This window comes from Equus caballus, chromosome 22 (assembly GCF_041296265.1).
Source record: "Equus caballus isolate H_3958 breed thoroughbred chromosome 22, TB-T2T, whole genome shotgun sequence".
Classification (NCBI taxonomy): domain Eukaryota; kingdom Metazoa; phylum Chordata; class Mammalia; order Perissodactyla; family Equidae; genus Equus; species Equus caballus.
Window position 1 is genome coordinate 41961113 of NC_091705.1, and position 15174 is coordinate 41976286.

Here is a 15174-nt window from a genome sequence, read left to right on the forward strand (position 1 = left end):
TTACAAAAATAATAATAATAATAATGTAGGCCTTGTTCTCAGGATGTTATTTGATGAAAGAAATAGTGGTATATAACACCCTGTAAATAGAGGCTGCTTAGGAATTCTTTCATGGGGATGAGATGGACCCTTTGCTTCCGGAGTTGAGAATGGAAGCCCTTTATCGAGAAAACAGAACCTCTGATGATTCAGTGAATGTCATTTAGCTCTTGGGCCTTGCCAAGGAGGAGGGAAAGCCTCGAGTGGCCCATTTGAAAGGGCCTTAAGAATTCACATCTTCCTTTGCAAATGTCAAGGTTCACTCTGAGAAGCAGATGGTGCATCACAGGATAGAGACCCCGGGACTCTCGCTGACTACTCACTCTGAGCTGGCCAGGGACCCTTCCCTACTCTCCCTCTGCCTTGAAACCACTAGCATCCTTCTTCACCAAACTTCGCTCTCTGGGGACATCCCTGAGCAGAATCCACTTAGAAGTCCCTGACATAAGAAAAAGCAAAACAAGCTGAGCCATCTAAATGACACCAAGTCAGGCCTAGGATTTTGAAACAAGTCTCAATAGGATGGTGAAATTACTGGAGGAGGAGGTGTGTCATTTCAATGAAATCGACTTATATAAAGCATCCCTTTCTGAGGGTGGCGTGTGTGACGCCCTAAGAAGGAGTTTTGAGCATTCTGTTATCGTTATCACTTTACTAGTAGGATTACTCGTGTCTAGGATCATCTCTGCTACATTTGTGAGAATTTAAAATGTGCGATGTCGATCGTTGGTACTGTTTTGAAAACACTTTCTTACGAGCTGTAATTCAATGTTCCTTAAATCCTGTTGCTCCGAGTCAAATATTATGGTAATTGTCATTTATGGAGCACTTTCTTCATGCCAGGCACTGTGTTCAGCACTTTTGGGGCATCTTCTCCTATGAGATGGGAAGTGCTGTCCCCATTGTACAGATGAGTAAGTGGAGGCCTCCTTTGACCCGGAGTTCTTCTACAGCCAGGACCATGGCCTGCGTCTCCCCTCCACCTCCCTCGACCTCCCTCAACCTTCTTAACGAGATGTTGAGTCCCAGCCAGTCTCCAAACTCAGCTCATCCCAGACTTAGCACGGATTGATGTAAGAGGAAGAAATCATGATCATCTCCCTAAAAACCATCGGCAGCTTTGGGAGTCTTAGTTCCCAAGAGACCCTGCGTCTTGACTGTGTGGTGGGGATCAGGATACAGTCGGGAAGCGGAGGGCTGTAGAATCTGACAGGCCTGGCCTCAAACCCCAGCTCCCGCTGTGGGCCCCAGGGCACTCACATAACCTCTCTGAACCTGTTTCCTCACCTTAAAAATGTAGCTCATCACAGTACCTACCTCATAGACAGGATTAAATGAACTGATTCAGGCAAGAGCAGTTAACAAAGGGCCCACGCATAATAAGCCTTGAATAATAAAACATGGAACCGTTTGTGGAGTGGGCATGTCACCTGAACGGTGATCAAAACATCCTTGTACTTCTTTCTCCGTTTAGAATCAGAGGGAGTAAACTTTCCCTGCCCCCGGATAAAACTTGAGCCGCCCAAGACTCCTCTGCTCATTCTTAGGGAAGGCAGGCTTGCAGTCACTGTAAGACTTGACTTAGGGACTCGATTCCGAAGTCAGACCGACCTTTCCCTCCTTTCGCTTGTCAACTCAACTTCAGATCTGTGTTCCTACTCTGGGCTGGAGGCCTCCTGCGGGAAAGTGGGGAGGGGCTGGATTCTTCTTGATTTCCCTCCTCCGGCTCCCCCCACTGCTGATAGCAGCTTCAGCTCCCCCAGGGGCCCCTGGCCGTCTGGGGGGTGAGGCGGGCGGTGGAGAAAGGGACGGACCAAGAAGGGAGTTCCCCTGCTGGGTGGCTCCCAGTCTGCACTCCAGGCCGAGAGTGAAAGCTGACTCTCTTTTTTTTTTATTGGGGTCAAATATACATAACACAAAATTGACAATTTCAACCATTTTTAAGTGTACAATTCTGAAGCATTAAGTATATTTATATTGTTCTATAACCATGACCGTCATCTATCTCCAGAAAAAAGCTAACTCTCTATCTCCTGGTGCCTTGGTCCACTTGGGCGGCTGTAACAGAACACCATGGACTGGGTGGCTTTTTTTTATCAGTGGGTGGGGAGTGGGAGGGCGGAACCTTACAGCGTGTGGTCCAGGCACTCACTCAGAGACCCAGAGAGCAGCACGGGCCCTGGGAGGACTCAGGGGGCAGCTCTTGGCCCCCCGGAAAGCAGAGCAGGTGCCTCAAGCTCCATACTGGTCCTCATGCCTGCCCTGCTCCTGGCCAATCCTGGCCCCGGGGTGAGGGTCCCAGAAGAGGGGCCAGGCTGAGGAAATAGATTTATTTCTCACAGTTCAGGAGGCTGGAGTGGGAGGTCAGAGTACCAGCGTGGTCGGGTTCTGGCGAGAGCCATCTTCCCAGCTGCACATGGCTGTTTTCTCCTAGTATCCTCACACGACAGAGAGGAAGAGGGAGGGGGGATCTCTGGGGTGTCTTATTAAGGGCGCTAATCCCATTCACGAGGGCTCCACCCTCATGACCTCAGCACCTCCCAAAGGCCCCACCTCCTGTACCATCACATTGGGGGGTTAGGATTTCAACATACGGATTTTGGGGGGACACAAACATTCAGTCCACAACTCCTGGATTTTCACAGGTTATTTGGACGGTTCCTTCTGGGCTCTCTCTCCTGCCATTCTCTGATCCAGGCCCACACCTCCATCTCCCAGGGGGTGAACTGTGACTTTCCGCTCTGCTCCCAAGCGTCAGGGCCCCGTGGCTAAAGGACAACCCACACCTCAGCACCACCCCCACGGGCTCTCTGCCCCTCATGGCCCACAGCAAACACTCACCCTCCCCTCCCCGGACAAATTCTCAGAGGTCAGGCTGGTCCCAGCCAGCAGCTTCTTCCTGCAGTGTCACCTGAGCAGTTAGAAGCCCCCTGTCCTGGGTGGGTCGCAGGCCCCCACCACACCCTGCCTCAGCTTCCTGGGTGGGAGTCACGTGCCAGTCCTCTCTGTCCCCCTGAGGACAGCTGAGATGTCTCCTTAACCACTCCCCACCCCTGTCCCAATTAGACTTGCGATTTGTCTTAGTTTGGGTTCCCCCAGAAGTTGCCACTGAGACGAGAATTCCTGATCCGGGGAAACACCAGTAGGAGAGTGAGGCGAGGAGCCAGGGAAGGGAAGGCAGCCATCAGGGGACCTCATCACACAGTCTTCATGTGGAAAATGAAGTGTGCGGGCACTCCACCCCACGGAGAATCTGGGTAGCCAGTACAGGACACAGGCCTGTGCTATTCCACCCAAGGGGGAGAAGCCAGGGTGTTTGCTAACCCAGTTCCATCTATGATTGATGGCTGGGAGGTGTGTACACACAGGGGAGGCCAGGGTGTTAATTCCCATTCATTCACCCCTGCAGGGGTACCCAGTGGGCACTGGAGGCCTGGGAAGCCCTGTGGTGAAAGAATGCAGGGGGCCGCCATGGAGATCCCGCAGGGGATCTTCTTCTACTTTATCTCTGTTGATACAAAGCCAGGGTGTTCCATGTTAATTGCACAAGTAGGTTTGGCCACCTAGAGAGAGGTGGCAGAATGAGATGACCTCAGCTGATCTTCCACATGCCAAATATTCTGTTCATCCAGAAGGAGCCAAGGTTCTCCTTGTTTCTACACACGGTGTAGCCCCTTTGCCAGCAGCCTTCCTCTTCTAAGTCATCCCCTCCCTTCCCCATCTTCTTACACCTTCAGCTAATTAGTGTGACTCAATGGTAAAAAGAGGCTCAGGTGTCCGGCCAGTGCTAAGCACCGTACGAGTAATTATGTGTGTCCTGGTAGGGTTGCCGGGCAACTACCACCGGGACAACACAGAGAGAGAAGCTCATAGGATGCGCTTGTTCTGCCAGAGGGTGATGAATTCAAGACAGTTGTCACTCAAGATGAACTCATGTGGCTTCTGTGCTGTGCAAAGGGAGATACTCTCACTGTTAGACAGGACTCCACTCTGTTTATCCCGTGTATTAAGAAAGGAAGTATCACTTTCAAAGACGGCACCATGCACTGTTGATAGGAGTGTAAATGATTCCACCTCTTTGGGGGAGGAATTTGGCAGTAGCTGAGAAAATGTTTTCATTCTCTTCAACCTGCGAGTGCCTGGCTGGAAATTTATCTTTTACATGTATCTGGCCATGTCTGTGAAGACACGTGCATAAGGATATTGCCTGCACCTACTGGGCAATGGCTAGAACCGTAGACTCTGATGCCAGACTTACTAGGTTTGAATCTTAGCTCCACCACTTGCAAGTTGTGCAGCCTTGGGCAGGTCACTTCCCCTCCCTATGCCTCAGTGTCCTCATCTGAGAAACGGGGCTGTTAAAGTACCTCTTTCATATGGTACATAGGCGATTAAATGAGTTAATGTAAGTCAAGCACTATTTAAATGTGGGATGTTCTCCACGCATTAGAACTGATATGCATTTTTTAGTTTTCCGTACCGGGAGATTCAAAATAGCCTTTAAAAAGCATGAAGTAAATCCCAACTTGTTGATACAGAACAACCACAAGATTTATTATTTGATGGATAAATCAACTGTTTATAGTATTTACCTTTGTGTTAAAAATAATATATAAATTATATCCATCACAATTGTTTCTCTAAAAAATTATGCAGGGGGTCAGCCCAGTGGCATAGTGATTAGGTTCACAAGCTCCACTTAGGCTGCCCAGCGTTTGTGGGTTCGGGCCCCAGGCATGGGCCTACACACTGCTTATCAAGACATGCTGTGGAGGCATCCCACATAAAAAACGGAGGAAGATGGGCACAGATGTTAGCTGAGGGCCAATCTTCCGCAGCAAAAAGAGAAGGATTGGCAGTGGATGTTAGCTCAGGGCCAATCTTCCCCACACTCACACAAAAAAATTATATGTGTGTGTGTGTATTTATACATACACTGTGTTTATCTATGTAGAAATATATCTGGAAAAATCAGAAATGAGCACTAGGATTGGAGGGGCACTTTTTATTTTTGTGGTGTTTAGATTTTTTTTTTTTTTACCAAATTCTTGTGCTATTTTTTTTTCCAGGAAAAATCTTGTTTAAAAGAAAAAGCCAGGACTATGCTCTGTGGCTAATAGCAGTGGACATGAAAACAGGGCTCATGAACTCATATTTCCACGTGGACCTAGGCTCCCGTGTGGGGCAGATCTGTGGGAAGCCCCGACTCTGCCACTTTCCAGCTGGGTGACCTGAGACAAGAAATGTCACCTCTCTGTGCTTCCTTCTTTTTTCCGGATGAAGAGGAGCAGCTTCTGAAGGGTTTTTAGAGGGCTGATTGCGACGATGTTTGTAAAGTGCCGAGGACAGGGCCTGTCATATATAAATAGGGGTTATCATTGTATATGGTGGCTGATTTCCAACCCCAAGCTTTAGAAAGGTGGCAGTGAATCAGGACGTTCACTATTGTCATTTATGCAAATTAAGAAGACAACACCTAGAGAAGAAAATATCTTTCCTGTCTCTCTCTCTCTTTTCCTTTCGTCTGTAACATAGCCCATTACCAAAGCCCTGAAGGCTTCTGTTGATGACTTAGACAATAAACACATTAAAAATCAGCAAAATGCCAGGTTGGCTATTGTCTAAGATCCATCTTTTTAGTCCAGTGCACAGCTTGGGAAATGCCTGTGGGAGGAAAAAAATTAAAATATGCAATGATAAAATTATCAATATAGTTGATTCTAGAGAAGCAGGCAATGCAGCTCGTACTGGTGTGCCCTCAACCGTGGCTCAGGCCCCACGGCCTCCTTCCACCTTCTCTGCTCCTTCCTCTGCTCTCCACCCATGCCCATCCCCACGCACCCCCACCCACACAATCTTCTCCTTCACGGGCCTCCTGAAGGACGCTGCTTTTCTTACCCTCAAACTGTTTTTTAGGTAATATACCTACCTATACAATTACCCCCAAATCCATGTAGTATCTTAACCTCATAATATAAATAATAAACAAAGATAAAGTACATTATGGTAAAACAACATGATATATATGTGTGTTTGTATGTGTGTATACATGTACACACACACTCAGGCACTACCGTATTAGGAGATGTAACAAAAGTCTGAATTTAAGAGAAGTAAGACAGTATTTAACTGACAACTATTTGCATCTTTTAGTTACACTGACATTTTGAAATCAAGGCTAAATAATACATGCGTGTGTGTGTGTACATCAACGTGAATCCAACAACTACCATAAGGGCAAGAGCCAGGGAAGGGTTTAAGCAGGGAGTTCACAGGGTCCAATTTGCAGTGCAGGAAGGTTACCCTGGTGCCCACATGACAGGCAGACTCGTAGAGACACAAGTGGAGGCAGGGGGCCGTCTGGGTCCATTGCGATCACTGTTAGTGGAAAAGGGATCACAGGAAGAAGAGAGAGTGAAGACTCTCGGTGGCCCTGCCAGTGATCCCAGCAGGCACTTCGGACATTTGTTGGAAGTCTGAGTGGTCATCAGGATGGCGGTGGTGGGAAGTGGAGCAATAGAGGTTCAAATGTAGAAGGAACACGTGATTTGTTGACAGCAGCAGGGGCACTGGACATAATAGCAATAGCCAGAAAATCTGCTCATCTGGCCTCATTTCTTGGTATAGCATTTGAATTTTATTCACTTGTAAATAAAACCTGGACTATGAGTTCCTTGAAAGCTGAGTCTTTGCTCTTTTTATCTGTACAGCCTCATCATCTAGAACAGGGATTAGCATACCAGGTCTGTGGGCCAAATCCTGCCCACCACCTGTCTGCGTGAATAAAGCTTTGTGGAACACTGCCACACCCATTCATTAGCATGTGACCTGTGCTGCCCTAAGATGGCAAGGTTGAACACTTGATACAGAGAGCCTGTGCCCTGCAAATTCGGAAATATTTACTATCTGGCCCTTTATCAAAAAGTCTGTGGGCCCCTGATGTAGCATCATGCAGAGAACACTGTAGATGCCTCATTGATATCTTCAAATAATGATAGGACTTCCTTTCATCACAGAGAAAAGTAACCCACTGTTTCCTTTTTGGCTGGCACGCCCCTTGAACTACATCCCCACATGGGAAACTTTTTTTTCTGAGTCACACTCAATCTCTCCTTTGGTCCAGTCCTTTGGAGAATCCCTGAACAGCACTGGATTCAGGGGGACCCCTGAAGACAGCAAGCTGAAGCATCTCGAGCAGATGTTTCCTCAACCTTGGCACGATGGACACCTTGGGCAGGGTACTTCTCTCCTGGGGGCTGTCCTACGCATCACAGGATGTTGAGCAGCATCCCTGGCCTCCACCCACTAGGTGGCAGGAGCACCCTCCCCTCCTCTACATGACCATCAACAACGTCTCCTAGGAGGCAGAAAGCTCGTACCAGTTGAGAACCGTGGCTCTAGAGAGAGAGATTGTAGATAAGTACTGGGGACCACTTGCAAATGTCCCTGAGGATGTTCCCCACATTTAAAAAAAAAAAAATATTTGACAGGAGTTTACACAGCTTCCCCCTGTAATATATTCTAATTACACAACTCAGCCTATCAGGAAATTTCTGATGGGATGGACCCTTAGCAAGGATGATGAGGAAAGGCCTCACTGTGGAGAGAACATTTAAACAGAGGCCTAAATAACTCTATGGAGCAAGACGCGAGAGAGAAGCCGGTGGAGAGGCCTGGCTTCAGTGTGTTACCCGTTCCGAGTTTGTGTTCTGAAATGGGTGGGGGAGGCCTCTCTCTTGATCGTCCTCATGTTCCCTTTCTTCTGATGTGAGGCGAGGAGCCTTAAAGTGGTCCTGGATTCTCTGAGCACCTTCACGAAACAGCCCTCTTGATTAGCCTGACGCTGCCTGAGGCTCTCCTATGGATTTCCTAATGACTGCAGTCAGTGCCATGACCGAGCGACTCCCAGGTTCTCAAGGAGGTTTCGCTGAACCTGAAGTCTTCTCCTGCCCGTCCCTCCCAACCCAGCCCTGTCCCCAAAGGCATCAACAATAAGACGAGTTCCTGGAAGGGAGTGAGCAAGGCTAGGATGGCTAAGAGGATGTTCGAGTGAGTGAGGCCTCTGATTACCTCCTCTATGGCCAAAATATAAATCTCTGGGGTTATCATCCTCTCTCCTCCGGCCCCTCCAGTCAGCTCCTTTCTTTCACCCAAAGGATGAGCCATCTGTACAATGAACCAGGTTATAGGTAAGCAACAACTTGAGAAAAAAACAGACATGTTGGAAAGTTGCAGCTAACTGTTGGAACGAAGAGGGAAAAATCAATCATCTTAGGCATTTAGGCAGATTTACGGACCCGGATGTTTGTTCTTCTTGTACCTGGCCTCTTAGACACACAGCAGGTGGGAAGCTGAGGCGTGTATGGGTGGGCTCTAGGGTCCTGTAGACATGAGCACGAATCTTGGCTGCCCTGAGTAACTGTCAGATCTGGAGGAGGCCACTTAAACTCTTTGGGCCTTCATTTCTTCCTCTGCAGAATGGAAGGTCTGTTTTGGAGGGTTGCTATGAGGATGAGAGAAGGTGTGTGTTAATAATAATAACAAAATATCCACCATGCATTGAGCTTCCACTGTGTACTAGACACTGCGCTAAATTCTCAACATACATATTTCATCCTCATAGTAGCCCTAAGAGGAGGTCCCTTATCACTATCCCCATTTTACAGGTGAGAAAAGTAAGGCTTGGAGATGTTAAACAGCATGTCCAAGTTTGCCCACTTTGAAAGGAGCAAAACTAGGATTTGAACCCAGATTTATTAGACCCCGAATCCTGGCTTCTTAACCACAGCCCCCCCCATGCTGTGGGCCATCAGTAAAATCATTGTCACCGTGTTATGATGCTAGTCATCGGGAGAATAGGAGTGTGAGTGAGTGGACACCACTCTGCCCTCACTCCCAACAGACCTGGGCACTGTGAGCTTCGGCTGCTGCCACGCTGGGGCACGAGGCTTGAGTGTGGCTGCTACTTGCTGATGTACAGTATCCCAGGACATGCGAGACACCAAGCTGCTGATTTCCTAAACCCACTGATGAGCTCAATGACTGGTGTATCCATGCAGTGCCGAGCTGTTCACTCCACCCCACTCTGGGTCGCTGCCCCCGTGTAAAGCAAGGGTGCATAAATTTATTCATTCATTCATTCAACTAGCATTTATTTATTAAATGCCCACCCTGTGCCAGGCACTCTCTGTAGAAGAGGATGTAAGATGGACATAGTCCTGCCCTCATGGAGCTCACACTTTGGAGGAGCAGGAAGGCCAGAAAGTAAGACATGTAAGCTGTCTAGGGCCACACAGGCAGAGTCAAGTGTCTGTGCTGGCAGGAGGGGAGGGGAGGGAGCAGCAGGTGCAGGAAGATGCTCGGTGTGAAATAGGGGTCAGAGAAGGCCTCACGAGGAGTGGGAGAGGGGAGAGAGTGAGCTGCGCAGACAGCTGGGCGAGAACATTCCAGGCAGAGAAAAACAGCAACGGCCTCAGTGGCCCAGAGGCGAGGTGGCCTCTCAGGGAAAAGTTTCGCAGATTGCATTCCTCAGAAAACCCACAAGATGTTCATTAAGAAAATGCTTGTGGGGTCCCCTAAGTTTGCAGATACTACCTTTTGAATATCCCATTTTTGGTGTTTGTATTACCCACTAGCATAAAAAAGGGAAGACTATGAGAAGTCCTGCAGTAGAGTCTCGTTCAGTCCACTCTCACCGCGACATATCTGACTACACAGTCATCCCTTCACGTAACACCTGTTGGCATCCCGCAGAGCTCCGTCTCCATGGGAACCAATTTGGGAAACTCTGGTTTAGACTAAGGGCCCTTTCTCTACAATGGTGTACAGTTTCTTGATTCTCTGTCCCACGTTGGGTCATCCAAGAAACACTCGTTGAGTGCCTCCTTACTAAGTGTGAGATGCTGAACTCGAACTAGCTGGAGATGGAGCAGTCACGAGACCCACCATCTCCACTTCAAAAGTCACATCCACGAAGCAGGCGCATGCAGGCCAAGAAAGACCAAAGCGTGTGGATACTGACCTCCCTTGGGATTCAGTGACCCCAACTTTCCAGGGGACAGTTTTGGGGAATGAATGAGAGAGCTGTTCAAACCCCTCCTCTTGTCTCTTGTGAGACGCCAGCCCCATATGAGGGAGGTGTAACTGATTCTTACCAGATCCGAGTGGTTTTAAAGGAAAGAAGTGGGGATAAGCCAAAAGCAAAAACGCTCGGTAATTGGTCCGTTCTCAACACCTTCTCAAGAGGAAGGGAATCGAAAACTCTTCAGAGCCCCCCTCACGGATCCGCTTTCAGACACACACCCATATACAACACCCAGCCTTACGCGGCCTCTGAGTTGGAATGAATTGACTTCCACCACCACATACACACTGGCTGGCTAGGTCTCATTTACCACCTGCAGAGGACTGATTTCCAAAGGCTGGGCTTTCCTCATAACGATCTAGAGTCTAAAGGATAGGAAGCAACGCCGCGGAGAGGCACAGGGAAAAACCTTGTTTATTCACTGGTGAAGTTTACTTATTTTAGTCACCTCTGAAGGCACTCACAGTTAGTTCAAAAAAGGAAGTCTCCTTCAGTTTACAGTCAGGACTTCCGGAGCAACGTGACACAGTGTCAAGAGCGTAGATTGGAAGTAATAATACTATACTTATCAATTTGAGTAATTTGAGTTCCTGCTTTGGACCAGCTCGTGTTAAGGGCATTCTCTATGTAACGTCCTGCTGTGTTCTTAGCCCCATTTTACAGATGAGAAAACAGAGGGTTAAAAAGGTGCAGTGGTTTGCCCAAAGTTACACAGAAAGGCATACAGCCGGATTTGAAACCCAACGCCGTGTGTTGCCTCTTCGTAGAAAGTACATATTTGGACCTTGGTGCGCTTGAACGTCAGCCCCAGCACTTTCGAGCTGGGGCACCCTGCGTAGATAATACGTTTTTTCTGAGCCTCAGCTTCCTTACCTGTGAAAATAGAGATGGCCTTCTCTACAGCTGGGCAAGAGTGCCCTCTAAGCCCAGAGTAGGGCCTCACTCAATTCTACACTCTCTCCTTCTTTCAGTGTTTTCTCTAGACTTCACCGACTGCTTTGTTTAAGGAAATTTTCCAATTTTAGTGTGTTCTGGAGACTGCTCTGAGAACCTGCATGCATCACCTCGTTCCACCATTTAATCCACACAGCAGCACTGAAAGGTGCATGGTTCACCTCCTCTTTGACGGGTTAGGCAACCGATGCTTTGAGACAGTCCATAGCGGTCTGAAATGACCATGCCAGCAAGTAACCAATCCATGCTTTAACCAGCGGTTCTCAACCACGGCGACTTTGCCCACCAGGGGACATTTGCATTACCTGGAGACATTTTGGGTTGTCACAGCTTGGGGGATGGTGCTGCTGGCGTTTAGTGGGTAGAGGCCAGGGAGGCTGCTACACACCCTACAATGCACAGGACAGCCCCCCATCCTACTACAAATAATTATCCAATCCAAATGTCAATAGTGGCAAGGTTGGGAAAGCTTGGTTTAAATTCAGATTTCTCTATCATCAAAGTTGATTATCTTGCACCATTTTACTTCCCTAACTGAGAGTTTCTAAACGTCCACCGTATTGGCATTTGGGGTCAAATATTTCTCTGTTGTGGGGGCTGTCCTGTAGGATATGTGTAGGATGTTTAGCAGCGTCGCTGGCTTCTGCCCATTGGATGCCAGGAGTTCTGTACCCTCCCCAATTCGTGGCAACCAAAAATGTCTCCAGACATTGCTGATGTCCCCAGCACCCTCCTTGTACCCAGGACTCCCTGTCCTCCTTCCCCGGGAGAGCAGGGGGGCGAGTCACCCCCAGCTGAGACTCATTGCCCTAACCCAAGGAAAATCAGTTTAGCTATGAAATCAGAATAATAAAACTGCCCTGGAAAATATTGAGAACATTCTAGATAACCATTATTTAAATATGTAAAAAAAGACCCTACATGCATGTGTGTGTAGATATATTAAATACTTGGGCATGTCTGGCAGAAAGAAGTATTATCTCTCATGATTTCCTGCCATAGTATTGTTGGGGCAACAAATTGACCAACCTCTTTATTTCCCAGCAAACATATCATCACTTCCATCCCTCTGGGTTTCAGGGACTATACACCAGAACAGAAATATAGAGCAGTGTTCCCTTTTCTCTTATTGTCAGGGTTCTATTTTTGGAGCCCCATTATTATTCCAAAATGAATTAGATCTTAATTTGAGGCAACGTTACAGGGAGAGGAGAAGCCAGCAGCACCAGAGGCTCCGTGATTGACCCCACAAGGGGAGGCTGCAAATCTCTGTCACTTAGAAAAACTGCCTGTCCTCAGACCCTGGGGCAGCAGAAGGGGTAGGAGAAAGCAAGACAAGCTCTGACATCCAGAACCAGGTGAGTGAGGCACTCATTTCCCTGGAAGGAAGCCCGTCCTCCAACAAACTAAAAATTTACGTCTGAAAAACCTGAGGCATCTTCACTGGTGTTCATTGATTAAAAAGGTCCTTACAACGAAATAGTATTCAGCCTTGAGAAAGAAGGCAATTCTGCTGTTGGTGACAACATAGATGTACCTGGAGGACGTTGTGGGAGGTGAAATACGCCAGACAGAGAAACACAAATACTGCGTGATCTCACTTAGACAGAGACTCTAAAACAAAGCCAAACTCATAAAACAGAACGGTGGTTACCAGGAGCAGAGGGACAGTAGAAACAGGGAGATGTTGGTCAAAAGGTACAAACTTTGTTACCAGATGAATAAGTTCTGGTGATCGAATGTACAACATGGTGACTATAGTTAATAATACCGTATTGTATACTCGAGAGTTGCTGAAAGAGTAGATCTCAAGCATTTTCACTACACCCACAAAAAAGGGTAACTAAGTGGGTTGATGGATATGTTAATTAACCTGATGTGATAAACATTTCACAACGTATATGCATACCAAATCCTCACGGGAGCCGGCCCTGTGGCTGAGTGGCTAAGTTTGCGCACGCCGCTTCAGCAGCCCAGGGTTTCGCCACTTCAGATCCTGGGCACAGACATGGCACCGCTCATCAGGCTGTGCTGAGGTGGCATCCCACATAGCACAACCAGAAGGACCCACAACTAGAATAGACAACTAGGTACTGGGGGGCTTTGGGGAGAAGAAGAAAAAAGAGAGGAAGATTGGCAACAGATGTTAGCTCAGGACCAATCTTTAAAAAAAAAAATCATCACATTATACACTTAAAATATATACAGTTTTATTTGTCAATTACACTTCAATGAAGCTGTTGGAAAAAATATCTATGGTTGGAGAAATTGAGGGAAGACTGAGCAGACTTCCCATGATGATATAAAATAGGGATCAGCAAACCTTTTCTGGAAAAGGCTAGACAGTAGACAGATATACGACCTCTGTGGCACCACTCACTTCCGCCATTGCAGTATGAATGTGGCCATAGAGGGGATGTCAATGAACAGGCATGGCTGTGTTCCAGTAAAACTTTATTCACGGACACTGAAATTAGAATTTTGAAATTTCAAAATTTCATGTAATTTTTCACATCGTGAAATAGTCTTCTTTTCATTTTTTGCTCAATCTTTTCAATGTCAATCCATTCTTTGCTCATGAGCCACACAAGAACAGGCTGAGGGCTGGACTTGGCCCACCCACCTCTTACATGGAACAGGACCAAGGAAGAAAACTCTACTGTCTCCAAAAAACCACAAATTCCCACTTTTCTGTCCTTAAGATGAAGGAGACCACCCTGGATATTTGGAACTTGCTTTGGTTAGCACAACAGGAATTAATCTGCCAATACCTGAACTTCTGGAATGTTCTGTCTTTATAGCATGATAAACGTTGAAGGGCAAACTTGAAGTAACACTGCAGGCTCTTTTCTTTTCCTGCTATGATTTAGTGAAATAGGTGTTTACGGTAGAAAATAACCAATGAATTGGAATTTCTTCCAGACCTCCTGGTTAAAAAAATAAAATAGAGAAGAAGAAAGAAAAAACACTCAGGTTCAAAGCTTTGTAAAAACAGAAAGCTCTCAGGTCCCGTGTGAAACAGGATGTGAAAAACATGCCTCCAATTTCCATCTTCTCTCCCTAAGCACAGTCCGGCATCCCAGCTGAGGGGAGAAACGCTTGGCCCAGAACTTCTTGGTGGTTATCAATTCTTCATCAACCTCGAATTAACTTTTTAAAAGGGATTTTTCTGCTGCTTCTTTTTTTTTAAAGTTACTGCGATCACAATTTTCAGATTTTCGACTACTTAAAAAACTTTTTTTTCCTTCCCCCTCTGACGGAGAAGGTCAGTCACTTTAAAGATATAAGAGAATTTGGGAAGAGATTAATGACAAAGACAAATGATGATTTTTATTTTAGCGGAAGTTTCGGTGCGTTTTCTGCCGGGTCCGGGTCCTGATAATAAAGTACACTTGACATATAACTGCGTAAGTTCTTTGCTTTAAAGTTCAACGATGGATCAAAAGAGCGAATTCTCTCTTTAAAAGAAATATCCTAGAAGGAAAAATGAAAGGAAGGTTGAGGGAACCTCATACATCCCTTTTGTCTTTTTCTCTTCTCTTTGTGGCCCAGAGACAGAGCATTGAGTGACTTCTTCAGAAAAGAGATCAGTGAAATTGTCAGTTGATTACTTCTCCTTGATTAGCATTTATAAGAGCCCTGTGATACAGTATTTGCATTCCTATTTAGCCGTGATTTTTGTGGGGCACCAATGATTAAACTTGTCATGGGGCTTGATTGACGGGGTCAGATCTTCACTTTCTACTCTTTTGAAATTAAAAACAAATGTGTCAGCTCCCTTCATGGGCCGGAGCGCCGTGAAGCTCGCCTGCCTTGTCATTGCACATAGGTCAGGAATGTTTTAATTTTAGGGACGGATTCTGCTTGTCAAGTAGAGTGTGATGGCGTGCGGTTCTGGAGATGAGATGTGAAGGGTGTAAAACAAAGAAGGGGAAGAACAAAGACAAAGACACTCACATTATTAGACAGATTTAATTAGTCTGAATGGATATTATGCTAGATGAAGCAGTGAGCTGTGAAATTAACCCTTGATTATGGATTGGCGGATCCTACTCATAAAGAGAATCAAACCTTTGTGGGGAGACAAGAGGTGTGAT

The 15174-nt window shown here is 46.8% G+C and overlaps 1 protein-coding gene across 4 annotated transcripts in view; it reads left to right on the top strand.

Annotated features, from left to right (window-relative positions):
* The window catches only part of TSHZ2 (teashirt zinc finger homeobox 2), a 439082-nt gene that overhangs the window by 383642 nt on the left and 40266 nt on the right, over positions 1 to 15174 (top strand). For 2 of the 4 annotated variants that reach the window (XM_070247188.1, XM_070247190.1), the window contains exon 3: positions 5109 to 5636. The exons of the other annotated variants lie outside the window; for them this stretch is intronic. Coding sequence is in view for 1 of the 2 variants with exons in the window: in XM_070247190.1 (XP_070103291.1) it covers positions 5109 to 5110 (2 nt within the window). In the remaining variant the exon portion in view is untranslated. Of the gene's footprint in view, positions 1 to 5108; positions 5637 to 15174 lie in introns of those variants that run through there. 4 annotated transcript variants of the gene reach the window in all.